The sequence below is a fragment of the Canis lupus genome, chromosome 2 (genome assembly GCF_003254725.2).
Source record: "Canis lupus dingo isolate Sandy chromosome 2, ASM325472v2, whole genome shotgun sequence".
Taxonomy (NCBI): Eukaryota; Metazoa; Chordata; class Mammalia; order Carnivora; family Canidae; genus Canis; species Canis lupus.
Genome location: NC_064244.1, coordinates 20101249 through 20119072, shown reverse-complemented (window position 1 = coordinate 20119072; position 17824 = coordinate 20101249). Strand labels below are relative to the sequence as shown.

The following is a 17824-nucleotide window of genomic DNA, read 5'->3' as shown; positions in this document are numbered from 1 at the left end:
TTTTTTTTTTTTTTGGAAAAGTCCCTCAAATGGAAAGTGGGACTACCATACTTGAACTGAGAGAGTAGCACTCAGGGCCGGATTGGAAAATCACAGAGTTTTTTCAGTACACGAAATTATTATTTTAGTATTTTGATGCCATGCAAAGAATGCCCTCCACTGAAGTTCAGAGGTGGTTAACAAGAACTTCAGAGCCCCCCGGTTTTCCTGTATGTCAACATCCCACAGCTATCAAGGAAAGGTATCACCGACCCTGCCGGTTTATTGACAGTAGTTCTGGACTTCTGTTCAACCTTGAATCTGATGTCTGTGGTCTGGAGTCTATCCTTTAACTTGGGAAACTTTACCCATTTGACACAGTACAAAACAGGGCTTATTTCATACAGACCGCCCTGTGTTTGCTCTATCGTTGGGTTTGCTTAGGATCCTTGCCACTAAAATGATTCAAGGATACAAAATGCTGGAGTCTAATCAGAGATGTGTTCATTGTCTTACTGTCTCCATTTATGAGTCTAACAGCATCACCCAGGAGGGTCATAATTTTCTAAGACATTTCTCTTATATTTCCATAGAGGTCTAAGTCATAGAGGTATGGTTTCAGCTACATATATTGACATAACAAAATACTTTCACTGTTCCCATTTATTGTATTTTTAGATTTCTCTTGCTCTGGTCTCCTCTGAACCTCCAACATAAGAGTTACTGAATACCAGCAAAATAAAATTTATATCCATCTGAACCCTTAACAAGGCAATGCATTAGAAGACCTACAACGTAAACAGGAACTCTGAATATAGTGTATTTCAGTTAGTAACACTTGAACATGCACCCATTTATCTTTAAAAAGACAAATCTGAACCTACAATGCTTGCACTGAATTTGTTATGGGACAAACAGCATGTTTTCCTTCCTAATGCTGGAGTTAAATTCTTGATCACAAATATACTAAACTCAAGCTATTCTGCGACTAGCATGAATCGGCATCCTTGTTCCAAAGGAGCCAACTTTGTTCCAAAGGATATCCCAACTCCATGAGTGGTTTCAGAGTGGTTTCAACTCCACCTAATTAGCCTCACCAGACTGACGAGCAGTCTTGACATAAAATGACCATTCATGATAGATTTGTATCTGAACGCTCACTATTTTAAGTGCTTTCTTGAAGTGGATACAAGTAAGCACAGTTTTCAAATCCATGGTGACAAAGCAGCAAAGGAAAATTCAGCTACGATACGTTCTCAAACCTATCCATTCACCTTCCACAGCAGCACCGCCTGGGGAGAAATGAATTAATGTTAGGGAAGGTGAGAAGCGGATCAACCCCATGTTAGCTTCCCGCCACTGAATCCCTACGTCAGGCACACCTCTTTCCCTCAGTGGAATACTAAACTCCAATTGTACTCTTTACCCTTTATTAACTTTTATATTTAATATCTTGGAAAATGTCCAAGTCCTCCACCACTAAGAAGTCTAAAAAATCCAGACAAGTATTATTGGACTCCGGTAGTTGAGTGCAGAACAGAGTGTCTTCTAAACACAAACCACTGTGATCTACAGTGTTATCTAGAGCTAGCATCTAGGGAAGGGAAAGAAGCTCCAGTTTTAAAAAATGCAGTGGAGGGGCGCCAGGGAGGCTCAGTCGGTTAAGCGTCTGCCTTTGGCTCAGGTCACGATCCTGGGGTCCTGGGATCGAGTCCTGTATTGGGCTCCCTGCTCAGTGGATAGCCTGCTTCTCCCTCTGCCTCCTCCCCTTTGCGATTTTCATGCTCTATCTCTCTCCCTCTCTCAAATAAATAAATGAATAAATAAATAATGCACCAGAGAAAGGCCTACATTAAAACAATTCTGATTTACTGTAATTAAAAAAGAAAATTTCTCTACCATAGAACGCTAGCAGTTCCTCCTGCCTTGGCTGGCTCTAGTTTCTTGTAAGTACCCAGAAGTAAGGGAAGGGCTCAAAAATCACTGGGGGTGCAGAGAGGGGTACAAGCTGATGGTGATGGTGGAAGCAATAAGGAGGGTCAGAACTACAGAGAAGTGACCCTGCACTTCCCTGATGAAGTGATGCTGAGAAATGGGAAAAATGTCTTGCAAGGTGATGGGTTGCCTTATATGGGTGACCTTGGGAAACAGGTCTGGTGGATAGAGTATTTGTTACCTGAGAGACGAGCTGAAAACCGAGAGGGGAACACCCCGTTTTCTTCACCCCCACACAGGTAGTCAGGGAAAATTGGGAAAGTTAAGTCTCCTCTCAGTGACTCCTGGTCCTTACGTGTAAAACAGTAACAACAGCAAAAACCGCCTGCAAGACTCTCTTCGCGCGAGGCGGTTTACGCTGCGCCTAAGAAACAAATATTTCAACCCCAGGAAACTTGCATAATGGTAACCGCTGCCATAGGTACAAGGGCTTTAGAATAGAAAGATCATTCAACAGAAAGGATCTAAGTGTCACCTCCCCGTCGTGGATGAGGGCGGCACCCACACAGCTCAGGAGCTGCAGGGCCGGGATGGAGCCCCCGCTCCCCGGGCCACTCTCCGGCCCTCCGGCCACACCACCACCTCCAGGACAAGGGCCGAGGGGCTGCAACCAGCAAAATCATCTGTGCTTCCTTTCATCACACTTCTGATTCTGCCCTTTCACTCTGTGAGTTTCTTGCCTCCAGAGGGCTCAGTGGCCTCCTGTGGCCAGCACGCAAGGCCTGTGTTCCCAGCCAGGGTGGCCGGGGCACCTGCCATCGGCCCCCCCGGAGCCCCTGCAGGTTCAGTCCTGGCTGGGGATGTCTGGGGGGGGGGTGCTGTCAGGAGCCACTTCCCACCCTGGGCAATGGAATTTAAGAATGGCCACTGAGGATTCAAAGTCAGAAGACTTACCCGTGGCTGCTCCCGCTGAAATCTGCTGCCAGATGGTGTTGTGCTATTCAGATAATTAGACAGACACCCAGAAAAATTAAAATGTGAATATCTTCTAAACTAAAAGTAATTACATATTAAGTGTAACTTCAAAAAAAAACCAACAAAACAAAACACGACAAGACACACCTAACAAACTCACGCTGAGACTTAACTTCTAGCACTACAATCTACATGCTAATTTGCTCTGAGCAAAAGGAAAACTGCAGCCCGTAGCCACACACACACACACACACACACACACACACACACACAGGCTGTACCTCTTGGTCATTTAGGTACCCACACCAGCGCCAGGAAGGCTGTGAAGCCTCCAGTGACGAGTGTCATCTAGCGCGCACTCAGGGCACAACCCTAACGCCCCTCTGGTCCCGCAGGGCGCGGGGTGGCACAGTCCGCCTCTCACGTGCCTGAAATACCACAGGGGGTAAAACAAAACTGGGGTCTCACTTTTGAAGGCTGCTGGATTTTGATCTCCTGGGAATCAGAAGCCGAGTCGGACTTGGTGCCTCCGGAGTTTGGTTTCTCCTTTTTTCTCTTCTGTTTCTTCTTTTTCTTCTTGGCACCCAAATCCCCTCCAGGACTTCTGTTAGGAGAGTCACAGAGGATCAAACAAGAACAAAAAATCATTATATAAAATTAGTCATTGAGAAGAACGTGAATTATACCCAGGAGGGGGGGAAAAAAACAAAACAAAACTGTGTTAGGATGCCTGATATTGTGATTTCTAAGAAGCATACATATTTGATCATTCAGATGACCCTCATACATATTTCCTAAGCGACAAGAGCTTAAAAATGTCTTATGTTAATGATGTGACTTTTGGAAAGTGCCTATGGATGGGAGCTGGTTGCTTGCGGTGCCAGCCCTGTGATCAGAGGGTTGGAAATTCCAGTCCCGGCCCCCAACATCCAGGGAGGAGAGGGGGTCAGCAGGATGGCCGATGGTTTAATGAGTCCTGCCTACAGAATGCAGCCTCTATAAAACCCCAAAAAAGACAGGGTTCAGGGAGCTTCTGGGTTAGTGAAGCCATAGAGATTCGGGGAGAGTGGTGTGCCCAGAGAGCATGGAGACTCTGCGCTCTTTCCCCACACCTGGGCCTGTGCATCTCTTCCACTTGGCCAGTCCTGAGACCTCTCCTTTTAGGATAAACCTGTCATCTAGAAAATAAAATGTTTCTATCCCTTCTGTGAGCTGTTCCAGCAAATTAGTGGAATCTGAGCAAGGGGTCTTGGGAACCTCTGACTTATAGCCAGTCGGTCAGAAGTGCAGGGGACTGCTTGGGTTTGAGGCTGGCATCTGAAGTGGGGGGCAGTGTGGGGTGTGCACAATCCTGTAGGACTGAACCCCTACCTCGAGGAATCTGATGCTACCTCCAGGATGGAGTTAAATGAGAATTCTGCTGGTGTCATGTAGGAAGTCCCCCGCTCCACATGCACATGATGGGATCAGATCCAGAAACTCAAAACAGGATGTAAGGTGGGAAATGAAATTTAGTCATATGAGAGTTACCAGGACAAGGAAGTAGGAAGAATTATTAGTCTCCACTCAGCCATACTGCAGCTGCTTACATATCATCCGAGCAGGGAAACTGTAGCTAGAAACCATATTTTATAATGGAAGTCAGAGAGCTTTCACACTTAACCACAGTGCCGCTAACCTACTTTCTAGTCAGGCTTCTAAGGGAGAGCTACGTGTTGTGAAAAGCTCCATTATAAACATCTCTTGGGTGCAACAAACCACTCATCTCAACATCACAGAACCGAAGAAACCGCTTCTCCGTAGAAGGGGAAATTTTCCTTGGTAAAGAATTTAGCAAGAGGAATTAACAGTAAGAAATTCCACGTGAAGAAAATGTGCACTGGTAAAACATTTCTGTCTGGAACTCTTGTCCTCTTACGACTGTCACCTCCTGAAACAGCGGAAGAGACACAAGGAGATGTACCGTTTCCAGTTACTTGGGTCTAGGCTACCACAGGGCTCCCAGCAGGTAAGGTGAGGTTCCGAGCTGGTTACGGCACTACGGCCTGTCTGGAGGGTGAAATGATGGAAACGATCAGTTCCATTCTGTTGTCCTCAAATGGCTGTATCTGCTGCTACCTACTTTCCCTCTTGACTTTTTTACCTAATTTTCAAATATATCTGCATCATACAAGACACATAAGATATGTATTAATAGCCTTGTGACATTTGTCCCTCAAAGGCAACCAATGGGTTTTCTGGTACATATTCTTCCAAAACTGTCCTTCTTCTCTTAGCACGCCTTCATTTTCACTGTAAGTTTTAAACAAAAACGGAATCTTAAACATACCATTCGCCAACTTGCTTTTTTTTTCGCCTTCCACTTAACAATGTGTCTTAAGACTTCTTCCCATGTCAGGATATATTGAGCTACCTCATTTCTTCTTAGCAGCTAGAGAGCATTCCATTGTGTAAATATAGCATATTTAACCATTCCTATATTAAAAACTGCTGCGGCAGGGGCGCCCAGGTGGCTTAGTTGGTGAAGCATCTGTCTTTGGCTCTGGTCATGATCCCGGGGTTCTGGGATCGAGCCCCACATCAGGCTCCCTGCTCAGCTGGGAGTCTGCTTCTCCCTCTCCCTCTGCAGCTCCCCAGCTTGTGCTCGCTCTCATGCTCTCTCCCTCTCAAATAAAGAAATGAAACCTTTTTTTTAATGCTGAAAAAAAAAAGTACAGTACTTATATCTTTAAGCATTCATGCCAGTATGTCCAAAGGTAGAAATGCTAGGTCAAAGGGCACCCAAATTTTTACTTTTAGTAGATAATTAAGATTGTTTTACTAAATACTGTGCCAGTATCCACTCTACCAACAGTATGTCAGTTTCTGGTTCTGCATGTAAGGAGCTTAGAAATCACCACTCCATCTTAACTGAAAAATCAACAATTCCTCTTGGATCCATGAGAAAGGCAAAGACACAGGACAAACTAAGACTGGACAGACAGGTGAATACAGGGCACTGCTGCTTCCCAGAGCAAAGTCTCAGGAATGCAGAGTGGGACTCAGGTAAGAAAACCAGAGGTGGGGGCGCCTGCGTGGCTCAGTCGCTTAAGCATCTGCCTTTGGCTCAGGTCATGGTCTCAGGGTCCTAGGGTTGAGTCCTGTGTCGTTGGGCTCACTGCTCTGCGGGGGCATGTGTGTGTGGGGTGTCTTGCCTCTCCCTCTCTCTCAAATAAATAAATGTTAAACAAACAAACAGAAAATCAGAGGTGTAACTGCCCAACTGCTGGGGCCTGCATGTGGACCAGAGACCCAGTCACAGGGATCTCCCACACTTTCATGAGTTTTACCTCTAGGAGCTGTCAGGTTCTGAGAGCAAACATCAGACAACAATCCCCCCATGCTTCTGGCAGTGGGAGGGAAAGAGGGGAAGATAGTGGGCTGGGTTTGATATTTTCCCATGTCACTTAGGCTCTGGTTGACTAGTTTCTTCTGGGGGCCAGGCCTTGTTGAGAACACAGTGCTCCCACTGTAGCGTCCTGTGTCACACAAGAGGGTAGGAGAAGATTCAGGAAAACACGAACGAGTTCACAGCCCAGAGGCACAGACTCACTAGGAGCTGGGAGGGGCCCAAAGGCAGGACCATGGAACCCCCTGGCCCTCACCTCACCTCCATGCTACTGCAGGCCCCCCAGAACAGTTCCGCTCACCTGGTAGCTGACATCCGGCTACCCAGAAAAAATTACAAGGCATACTGAGAGGCCAAAAACACACTTGGAAAAAAAAAAAAGACCAAGCACAGGAGTCAGACAGGGCAGGGATACTGGAATTCTCAGACCAGGAATTCAAAACAGCTATGGTTAATATGTGGAAGTGTCAAAGGAACAAAGGAGACAGCATGCAAGGGCCAACAACATTAACAAAGAGATAGAAAACCTGAGAAAGAACCAGAAAGAAATGATAGAAATAAAAGGCACAGTAAGAGAAATGAAGAGTGCCTTTGATGGGCTTATTAGGGGACTGGGCATGACTGAGGAAAGAATCTCTGAACTCCAAGATACAGCAATAGAAACCTTAACAGGGGGTGCCTGGGTGGCTCAGTGGTTGAGCATCCACCACTCAGGGTGTGACCCTGGGGTCCTGGGATTGGAGTCCCACATCGGGCTCCCTGCAGGGAGCCTGCTTTTCCCTCTGCCTGTGTCTCTGCCTCTCTCTGTGTGTCTTTCATGAATGAATAAATACAATCTTCAAAACAAAACCCAAAACAAAACAATACAGAAAAAAAGCTCAATGGAAATTTCCAAAAGCGGGGCACCTGGGGGGCTCGGTTGGTGAAGCGTCCATATCTTGATTTTGGCTCAGGTGACGATCTCAGGGTCATAGGACAGCACCCCACGCTGGGCTCCCCCTACCCCCACTCTCACAGGCAAGTATGCACTCTGTCTAAAAAACAAACAAAAACAGGAACAAAAAAAAGGAACCTCAAGAAGTGAAAAGCCATGAGAACAAAGCCTGATGAAGTAGAAAAGAATATCCAAAGGCTGTGGGATAACTAACTACAAAAGGTGTGACACATGCGTGATGGGAATACCAGAAACAGAAGGAAGAAAGAAGGAACATAAAAAAAATATCTGGAAGAGTCACGACTGAGAATTTCCCCCAATTAATGTCAGACACCAAACCACAGATCCAGGAAGCTCAGAGGACACTGGACAGGATATGTGCCAAAACACACTAGCTTCGGCATTGGCACATCCTTTTCAAACTACAGAAAATCAGAGATTAAAAAAAAAAAAAAAATCCTGAAAGCCAGAGGCAAAATACACTTTTTTTCTTATCAAGGAACAAAGAACAGTAAATAAATGGGAATGTAATTTCCCAACTTCTCTGCCAATACTGAAATATTAACACTCTTACTCACCTTTGACAGTCTTTAAAAAAAAAAAAAAAAGATTTTATTTGAGAAAGAGAAGAGCAGGAGCAAGGGGAGGGGCAGAGGGAGAGTGAGAAGCACACTCTCCTCTGAGCAGGGAGCCTGACCCAGGGCTCCATCCCAGGACCCTGAGATCATGACCTAAGCCTAAGGCAGATGCTTAACTGACTAAGGCAGATGCTTAACTGACTGAGTCTTGTAAGTAGAAAAGTCTCGTTGCAGATTTAACTTTTCTTTACTTAATCAGGAGTGAGGCTATAAATCTTCCCATGTTTACTGACTACTTATATTTTTCCATGGATTGCTCATTCATATCCTTTTTCTATTACTCATCTCTTAAAAAAATTGATTTGTCAGTGGCCTTTATAAAAGCATGGATGGAACCTACCAGTTGTGAAGTATTTTTACTTTGTGTGCTTTCATTCAATCCTTGCAACAGCCCTATGAGATACAACTTTATGTCTGTACCACATTGCCTAGACTGCTGTGTATTATTTAGATTGCAAATACTTACCTGGTTTATTTTTGTTTGTTTCTAAATGTTTTATTTATTTATTCACGAGACAGAAAGAGACAGAGACACAGAGGGAGAAGCAGGCTCCCTGCGGGGAGCCCAATGTGAGACTCAATCCTAGGACCCAGGATCACATCCTGAGCCGAAGGCAGATGCGCAACCAGTGAGCCACCCAGGCATCCCTACCTGGTTTATTTTTTTATGGTATCTTTTCCTATATAGAAATGTAAAATTTTGGTGGAGTCTAATATTTTAAAAAACTTTCCCTTGTAGCTTCTGAGCTTTTAACTATTGCTTAGAAAGACCTTCCCTATTATTGCAAAACTACATAAATATCCTTCTATGTTTCTCCTCTACTAACTTTGTTGGAAAATCATATTTAGCTTTTAATTCATTTGGGGTAAAAGGTATACAATGCCAAGTGCCATATCTCTACTTTTCAAAAATACATAGTAAATACAAGAAGTAACATAACTTGTTATTACTGGGGTCACACTGCACTGCGCAGAGACTGCTAAGCAAATATCATAAGAGAGGCAGATCTGCCTACTTACTGGATGCCATCACATAGTGAGGTTCTCTTTTTACCAGATGCCGTTCCAGTTGCAAGCAGTTTCGAAACATGTCCAAAAATTCACTGATCCTTCTCTCAGCAAGCAGTGGGGTCTATTCCTCTCCCCTTCAATCTGGGCAGGCTTGTCACCTGCTCTTTATGCAGCAGAAGCGACGCCATGTGATTCTGGAGGCTGGGTCACAAAAGGCCATGCAGTGTCCACCCGGCTCCCTCAGGATGCTCATTCTAGGGGCAGCCTGGAGCCATGGAAGAGGTCTGAATACTGAGACCACCGGGCCAGCAGACAGTGCACAGAACTCCAGGCAGCAGCGGCACCAACCAGGGCTGCGGGAGGGAGCCTGGTTGGACAATCAGCTCTGAGGATCCATGCCTGCACCAGCGTGAGAGGTGCCAAGGGAGAAATTGCCTTTCCACCTTAGAGAATCTCAAGCATGACAGACTGACCGCTGTTTTATGTCACCAGCTCTGTGGTGACTGTGTTACAGAGCGATACAAACAGGATCAGAAATTTGGTGCCTGAAAGTGGAGGACCGCTCTAATAAAACCCTAAAACACAAGGCAACAGCTCCAAGGAGGCCAGGTGAAAAGGAAGGAGAGGAGACTTACTGGTGAGGACTCTACAAAAATAAACACAGTGTTTTGTGTAATGGTTACTTCAGTGAGTGCTTCATTTTCAAACAGAAACCTGAATCAGGAAAGGAGACCCTCATTATGTACTAGAGGAGCAACATTTAGAAAGCTGCTGCCAGTGATAATGGAGAAAACCAGAAAATGTACCTAATGAGCTGATGATGATCTAACTAAAGATTTCTGGGCAGAGATTGAAGGTGCCGGCTCTGCTTGGCTGTCTATAATGAGACCATAGGGGGATCAACTCAAGAATAAACTAGTTAGTTTCTGAGTGGAAGTCAGAGAACATATACACTCAGCCAGTACTTTGCAGGTTAAAGAATAAGTGCTTCTCATACCCAGCATCTCCAGAAGGCAAAGGAGATATTTGCCTTCTTGACATATTGACATATTAAGAAATGGCCTCAAGGGCACCTGGGTGGCTCAGTGGGTTGAGAGTCTAACTCTTGACGTCAGCTTGGGCTCAGGTCATGATCCTGTGGGTTGTGGGATCAAGCCCTCATTGGGCTCCATGCTCAGTGGGGATGGGGAGTCTGCTTGAGATTCTCTCTCTCCCTCTCCAACTCCCCCTTGCTTGCTCATTCTTTCTAAATTATTAAATAAATAAATCTTTTAAAAAATGGCTTCAGAACAGAAAATCAATGAGAGGGTGGAGCCATAGGACCCTCTGTTAGGACCTTAGAAGATTGAAGGTGGTGCCTCTGGACCATTCCAAATGGACAAAAGAAAAAAACAAACAAACAAATGGACAAAAGGCTTGATGGGCCTTGTCTATCCTCTGTAAATATTAGAGCTTCCAAGAATCTTTGAAACACAACATTCTCACCAGAAAGAAAGGTTTATCTGAAAGGGATTTTAGGGTAGCTTTGTCTACCAGAGCAGATTGTAAATGGAAATGCAGGAAAGCATTTCTAACAGCATTACACCAGCTTGAAAGAGAGTTGAACAAAGTCAACAGAAGCCTTTGGACCTTCAGTCTTTTCCAGGTAAGAAGCAGAAGAAGGTTACTCCCAGAGATGCTAAGTCAGTTTTCTTTTGGAAGGATGCCTGGAAGGCCAGGGCCCAGAGCCCAGAGCCCAAAGGACAGAGCCCAGACTCACGGAGGACAGCTCCCAGGGAGTAGGGCTGAACCCGAATCCAGGAGCAGCCAACAGGTTCTTGCTTGGATTTCAGAACTGCTATGGGCCAGTGGCTGTGGTTTGCTTTCTATCCCCCCACCCCATGCCCAGGCTCTCCTACATCTGTCCACCATTTCACAAAGGGTGTGTGGGAAGCAGACAAGGTACCTGCTCCATGTATGGTATTCAGATCAACCCCCAGAGCCCTCAGCCATACTTAGACTTAGTTTACATGAGATTGCAGACTTCAAGCCTGAGCCTAATATATAAACCAAAACACGACATGACTTTGGGGGAGAGTCTTAGGGACAAGGAGAACAATTCTGTATGCAGGGAAAGTAAGATGCATTTTGTTTGTTTGTTTGTTTTAAGAGAGAAAATGAGAGCCCGTGCCAGAGTGGCAGAGGGAGAGGGAGAAAGAGAGTCTTAAGTAGGCTCAGTGCAGGGCGCGATCCCAGGACCCTGAGATCACAACCTGAGCTGAAATCAAGAGTTGGATGCCTAAATGGCTGAGCCACCCAGGGGCCCCAAGATGTGTTTTTGATAAGATAGGTATGAGGAATGGGAATACATTTTTGTTGAAGGAAGAGCTAATAATTTTGTCCTAAAATGAGACTGATTATTTAAAGAAGGAAAACTTAAGACAAAATGTGAATGTAAAAACAAAGTGGTAGGGAGTTTTTGAAAAAGAATTTTTACATGTGGTCAGGACTCAGACTGGAATGAATTAATTTTTTTAATTTTTCTTTTTTTAAGGATTTAATTTATTCATTCATTCATTCATTCATTCATTCTCAATATTAAAGAACCTAAGTTTTGCCAACAACTACATACTCTTCTGTAGACTCTACTACTGCCACTTTGGTTAAATAGATAATTAAATATTAAGTTTTATAATGATGTACAATTCCATTTGGATATGTGCTTTAAGCCCTTCTGAGGTTTTTTTTCTTTAAGATTTTATTTATTAATTCATGAGAGAGACACACACACACACACACACACAGAGGCAGAGACACAGGCAGAGGGAGAAGCAGGCTCCATGCTGGGAGCCTGAATGGGACTTGATCCTGAGTCTCCAGGATCAGGCCCTGGGCCAAAGGTGGCCAAAGGCGGCACTAAATTGCTGAGACACCCGGGCTGCCCTGAGGGTTTTTTTAAAATCAGAGTTCCCAAATATTCAAATCTAGATGAAGTCTTCTTGACTAATTAGGCTTGTTTATTTGGTATGATCAGTTACTTGGGGAACACTGTCAAACAAATAATGATAAACTTCTTGTATTATGTTGTATGGCAAAATGCTATCGCTGTTCTAGTAAATAGATGAAATCTCTTAAGTTTTAGTATGTCTTGGTATAAGGTCATCACTTGACATTCTGATTACTGAAATGTGTGTCACAAAATAACTGGATTTCCTTGTTAACGGCATTATAATAAACTCTCACCAGATCTTTAAACGTGGCCATTTTTGAGTCATTGATGATTACCCATGCTGGTGATCTTACATAATGTGTTTCATCTTAAGGAGAGTCATTGAATAGACTTTTGACAAATACAGGTTTCCAACATCTTTAAGATCATAAAATTAAACTGGGTAAGAATTTCTGGAACTAGGGATGCCAGGGTGGCTCAGTGTCTGAACATCTGCCTTTGGCTCAGGGCATGATCCCGGGGTCCTAGCAATGAGTCCCACACTGGGCTCCTTGTAGGGAGCCTGCTTCTCCCTCTGCCTGTGTCTCTGACTCTGTGTGTCTCTCATGAATAAATAAATAAAATCTTAAAAAAAAAAAAAAGAATTTCTGGAACTAAAAGAAAAGCTGCATTCAAACAGAACAGGAATTAGTAACATGAGATTGAATGAATTGAGGAAGACAATTATAGTTCTTGTGACTCTTGTTTGAAGCACTGCTGGTTCTCTAATGTTTGCTCTTCCAGATTTAAGGAAATAGTTTCTCTTAGGATACCTATGACTTACATAAATATGATAAAATATTCCTTTGTGAACAAATTGAAACCTGTATCTTTTCTCCCTTTCCAAACCCTCTAGAAATCAAAAACTCTCAGTGAGTTCTCTTTCTTTTGTGGCGATTATAATCATTTGCAGAGGTTCAATAGCAATCTGTTCTTGTAACAGGACACCACTGGAAACACAAGGTATGTTACCAAGGTGTTGACAGAAGTGTCATACTAGAGAGACAGGCACAGACTCCGAGGTGACCAGACAGCTTTAAGGGACCTTTAGTGAGGTTGACTTGATGGAGCCAATGAGCCCCTTGGAAATGCTGGCCTGTTACCCTGCTGACAGGTCCCAGCAGCCTCACCAGGTGAGTAAAGAATGTCACTTCCTGGCAGGTACAGGAAATTTCAGGATATTTTGGGGACCTGAAGAAGAGGAATTCACCCAAACCCATAGGCACTCCGGGCAACTCTGACAGCAAGTATGTGGCTTGGTTTCTGGCCTTAAGAGGATATTAAAAGTTCAATCTGAAACACTTTATAAAAAGTTCCAGCATAGCAGATTTATAAGAACTTGTACAGCCAGTCACTATTCTTACTGTGCGTATATAAATAATCAGGCCAAGTTTGTTAAAACTCAACTTGTCTTTCATTTGGCTACCTCTGATGGAAATGAGGGTGATTTGAGGGAGAAAAATTATATTTCAATAACAGACCTTTGGAGATGTTAAATTCTACCTCTGATTGTCTTTAAATGTTTGTTGTTTGCCTAAGCTGGACTGCTTGAAGTATAAACTTCAGAGAAACCACCACAACAGCTCATGTGTGGACATTCTTCTTGCCTGTTACCCTATGGGAATAATAACAGGACCCATGGGCATATGATTATTTTAATAGCTGGACAATAGGATGGACTCCCCAACAGTTGTATAACTCAGCTGACACCCTGGCTGATTCTATGTGGCTGGGACGGCAAAATTGCTCCTCAACAGCCGGAGCAGACCACAGTCCATGGGTTAACTATGGACAGTGGAGACTGTGGACAGCCCACGTTCCTCATGATTGAACTGGACGATGCACTTGGGGATGCCCACATCTCCCAGGAGGAGCTGTCTCCCACTTGCCAGTGATTCCTTGTAATTAGGACATTGTTAAAGCTAGACATCAGGCAAAGTGGTTTCCTGATAGATTTCTCCCTTAATCATATTTGTCGCAAGAGCTGCCCCTTATCAATGCAAAATGACAAGTAGAGGCTTTAGCTAAGCACACGGTAGCCATCTTTAATTAAACCTGGCATGCAGTCACCCTCCTACATAAGGAAACCACATGCATTTGAAAGGTAGTCCTTCAAAACTGGATGGCCCTTGATATTTTGACTGCAGCCCAAAGTGGAACCCATGCTCTCATTAAAACAGAATGTCGTGCCTATATTCCAAATTACTCAAAAAATGTAACCAGAGCCACAGAAGATTTAAACAAACACATCACTGCTATAAATGCTCTAGCTCTAGATCCTTTTAGCAGGATCTAAATTTGACTCCTTCCAAATGGAAATACACCCTGCTAAGCATTGCTCCATTTCTTGTTCTTTTGGTGGTTGTTTGACTTTTTGTGTTTGTCAGATGGGAGCCTGTGCTATTCACACAAGCCTGGAGAGGCCTTTACTGTGTAGATTTTGGGAGGAACCAGAGACACGAAGACCTGCTGCCCTGTCCAAGTCTTCCATTCTGAAATCCCTGCGTCATCCCTGGTCGGCAGGAAGTAGCTGCAGAAGAAATGGCTGCTGTCCCTTCTCCTTCCATAGAAGTGGAATGGCATTTTCACGTGGGGACAGGACGCCAATCACCTCCATTTTGACCTCAGCATGTAGTTTCTAACTGATCAGGTTCTTCTTTCCAGCTTATCTCTTAACTTGGGCAAAAGATATCCTCAAGCACTAGGGACCACCCAGACCCCCAGGGCAATGACCGACTTGACCTTTACTGCCCCCCTGCAGGTACCACCGACCTTTGTCCCACATCTTCCTTACATAAACCTGCGAGTGTTTTCAGCCCTTAAGAGACAGTCTTTTTGAGACACTAGCCCACTGGGCTCCTGGTAAAGTCCTTTCTTGTTTACCACCATTCATCTCTCTACCTTTGGTTTTTTGTCAGTGGTGAGTGGCTGACAGGTCTGTTTGGGTCAACCAGAGCCAGGTGCTCCTGCACCCCTGCACCCTGGTTATAATTCCCTTCCCCTGAACATATGGACTTACAGTCTCGTGACTCACTTATAACCCATAATTACAACAAATGTGTCCATATGTGACTTCCAAGTCTAGTAAGAAAAGCAAGCAGCCCCCATCCACTTCTTGTGGAACATTCTCTCCATCAGATGACCCTGAGCCCTGCCCTGCTGGTGAGGTCCCAGGGAGGCACACTGAAGGAGAAACAAGCTGACCCCTACTAACAGCTGGCCACATGAGTGAGCCACCTTGGGTGTCTGTTCAGTCTAGGGGAGCCTTTGGCTTCCTGCAGTCCCAGCTGAAATCTGAATGGGAACCCCATGAGACACACATCCCCCACCCCCCTCACCGGGAGAACCTTCTCTAACTGGGCCCTTTCCAAATTACTAACCCACAGATTCTGTGAGCCTAATAAAATGGTTGCCATTTGTTACAGAGTAACAGTTACTGGAACATAAAGATATAACAAAGTCTTGCTTTATGAGGCATATATTCCTAATGCAATTTAGATAATACACAAATGGAAGACCCATGGGATATTAAATGAGACAGGTCTGTAAGTGTGTAGCCTGGCGGCTTGTACAAAGAAAGCCAGTCAATAAACACTAGGCACTGTTATTATATAGTTAAGCATGCTGTTCCCCTGCCCTGACACCCTTCCCTCCTTCAATGCCCAGCAAATTGCTTGTCATTCAAAATTCAGGCCAAGAATAACCTCTTCTGAGGTGCTCCTCCCCTAATCTGGATCAGGTGCCCCTAACTCAGAGACAGCCCCCCGCCCCGCCCCTGTCATCTGAGCGTTGTTCTATTCAGCACACTCTAACCTGGGGTTCTTATCTGCTTTTCCCACCACAGTGTAAGCTTGAGTAACAGAACAGCTCTCATTTCATTATAAAATGTATGAAATAGAAAAAAATATATCATTCTCTGTTCATCAGAAAGACCAAACCTTGATTAGAAGTTTGGAATTGTCAGCCCCAACAACACCTCATTTTCGAGAGTGGGGAGGGGGCTGGAGATGGAGTTATCCACCGACCATGGGTACTCATGAAGCCTTCATAAAAAGCCCAAACATCCAGGGTTCAGAGAGCTTCCAGGTGGGGGGTACACAGAGGTGCTGGGGGGGGGGCCCACCTGGAGAGGGCGGGCATGGAAGCTCCATGCCTCTTCCCATATACCTTGCTCTAGGCCTCTCTTCCATCTGAATGTGCATCCGTAGTCTTCACCACATTTTTATAAATAATAAACTGGTAAACACTAAGCCATCTGTTTTCCTGCACTTTGGGAATTCAAATTAATTGAACCTGAGGAGGCGGTCATGGTAACCTCCCAACTTCTAGCCAGTTGGTCAGACGCAGGGGTGACCACATGGGCTTGGGACTGGCATCCCAGGCAGCGGGAGGGCAGCCATGTGGGACTACCTTCAGGAAGACAGTATGGGAGCTGCATCAATGTGCAGGGCACCCAGCTGGTGTGGCAACACTGCCTGGTGGGGAAGCCCCCACACCTGTGTCACGGTGACGTGTCAGCAATGTGAAGGTCAAGGAGAAACACAGTGGGAGAGCTGGCTTTTTCCTACTCAGATGTGTGCTAAACAGTATTCCTGCTCACCAATATTTATGAATCTCCTCTCTTGTGGGCACTAGAAAGTATGATGCATATACATCCCCACCTGCTTGGAAGTGAGGCGCGGGCAGGCAGTTTGCTTAGCTGGTGGGAAATGAGGACAGGTAACAGGTGCCACTCCCAGGTGAAAACTGGAGCGCCATTATACTTTCTTCCCTGCTGACCTCTCCTCCCAGCCAAGCCCTGCAGCTCTGAATCAAGAAGATGGCCATTACGTGGGGATGGAGCCTCCTGCCTCACTAGGTCCCCAAGTACCTCTGGAGGCCCTTGCCTGCACACACACACACACACACATACATACATACACACATACACACACACAGAATGCATGGGAGACAAATCTGTGGTGACTTACACAACTGAATTGCAAGTCTTGGGCACCTGGGTGGCTCAGTGGTTGAGCATCTATCTGCCTTTGCCTCAGGTCATGATCCTGGGGTTCTGGGATCGAGTCCTGTATCAGGCTTCCCGTAGGGCGCCTGCTTCTCCCTCTGCCTCTGTCTCTCATGAATAAATAAATAAAATCTTAAAAAAAAAAAAAAGAATTGTGAGGTTTTTTGTTTGTTTTAAGCACAGGATAACTTAAAGTCTACTAACTGATACGAAGCATTAGCCTATCACCTAGCAGGTAGGTCATAAAGGGACTCCTCTTTCCATCAGTTACTATGTACTAAAATCATAAACTTTTCTATTTTAAAATGGATAATTCATTCCTCTGTAAAGTCAGAATATGAAAGGTATCTTCCATAGTGAGAAAAACTGTTGAAGAACAGCCCTCGAGATACAGATTCATAGTTCCCTATTCCTAAAGTAGAAAGTAGTGTGTACATTTTTGGAGATGCATGAAGACCCTGCCAAATGGTACCCTAGTGCTCTAAAAACAGTAATGTATTTCCACCCCAAAATGAGTGGTTTATTTTCATCAAATCTGAGTAGGATCAAATTTGTACTATTGTGATGTTTACATTTAAAATCATCTGGTGGCTAAAGGCAACCATAAATATCTGACTAGCAACTGGGCTTAAACAAACACATCAGAACCACATAGCAGAGCTGGAAATCTGCCGTGGATAAGTATGGTGTTGTGAATTCTCTGATTTGGGAGTCTGGGTATTTCAGGCTTTCCACCCTCAATGCTCCCATGGCTGGCGCCTGGTACGGTATTGAACTTGCTGAACTGTGGCTGTGTGCTTTATGTCTGCGCTGTATCAGTGATGGGGGTGGGCTGGGGGCGGAGTACAGATGAAAGCTATTCACATTTGCATCCCCCAACATCTGTAATGCTTTAATGCCTGACACTAGTAAATTTTAATGACAAATGCTTGTTGAATGAATGAGTGAATAATTCTGGCTCTTGAGAGGACTCCAATCGCCTACTACC

The 17824-nt window shown here is 44.7% G+C and overlaps 1 protein-coding gene across 3 annotated transcripts in view; it reads right to left on the bottom strand.

Annotated features, from left to right (window-relative positions):
* NMT2 (N-myristoyltransferase 2) overlaps positions 1-17824 on the bottom strand; it is a 69310-nt gene that overhangs the window by 27908 nt on the left and 23578 nt on the right. Inside the window, exons 2-3 of one of the 3 annotated variants that reach the window (XM_025445100.3) lie at positions 3358-3493; positions 2869-2911 (exon numbers count right to left, since the gene is read on the bottom strand). In XM_025445100.3, coding sequence (XP_025300885.1) covers positions 2869-2911; positions 3358-3493 — 179 coding nt within the window. Of the gene's footprint in view, positions 1-1140; positions 1278-2868; positions 2912-3357; positions 3494-17824 lie in introns of those variants that run through there. The other 2 variants (XM_025445104.3, XM_025445103.3) reach the window with 2 other exon arrangements.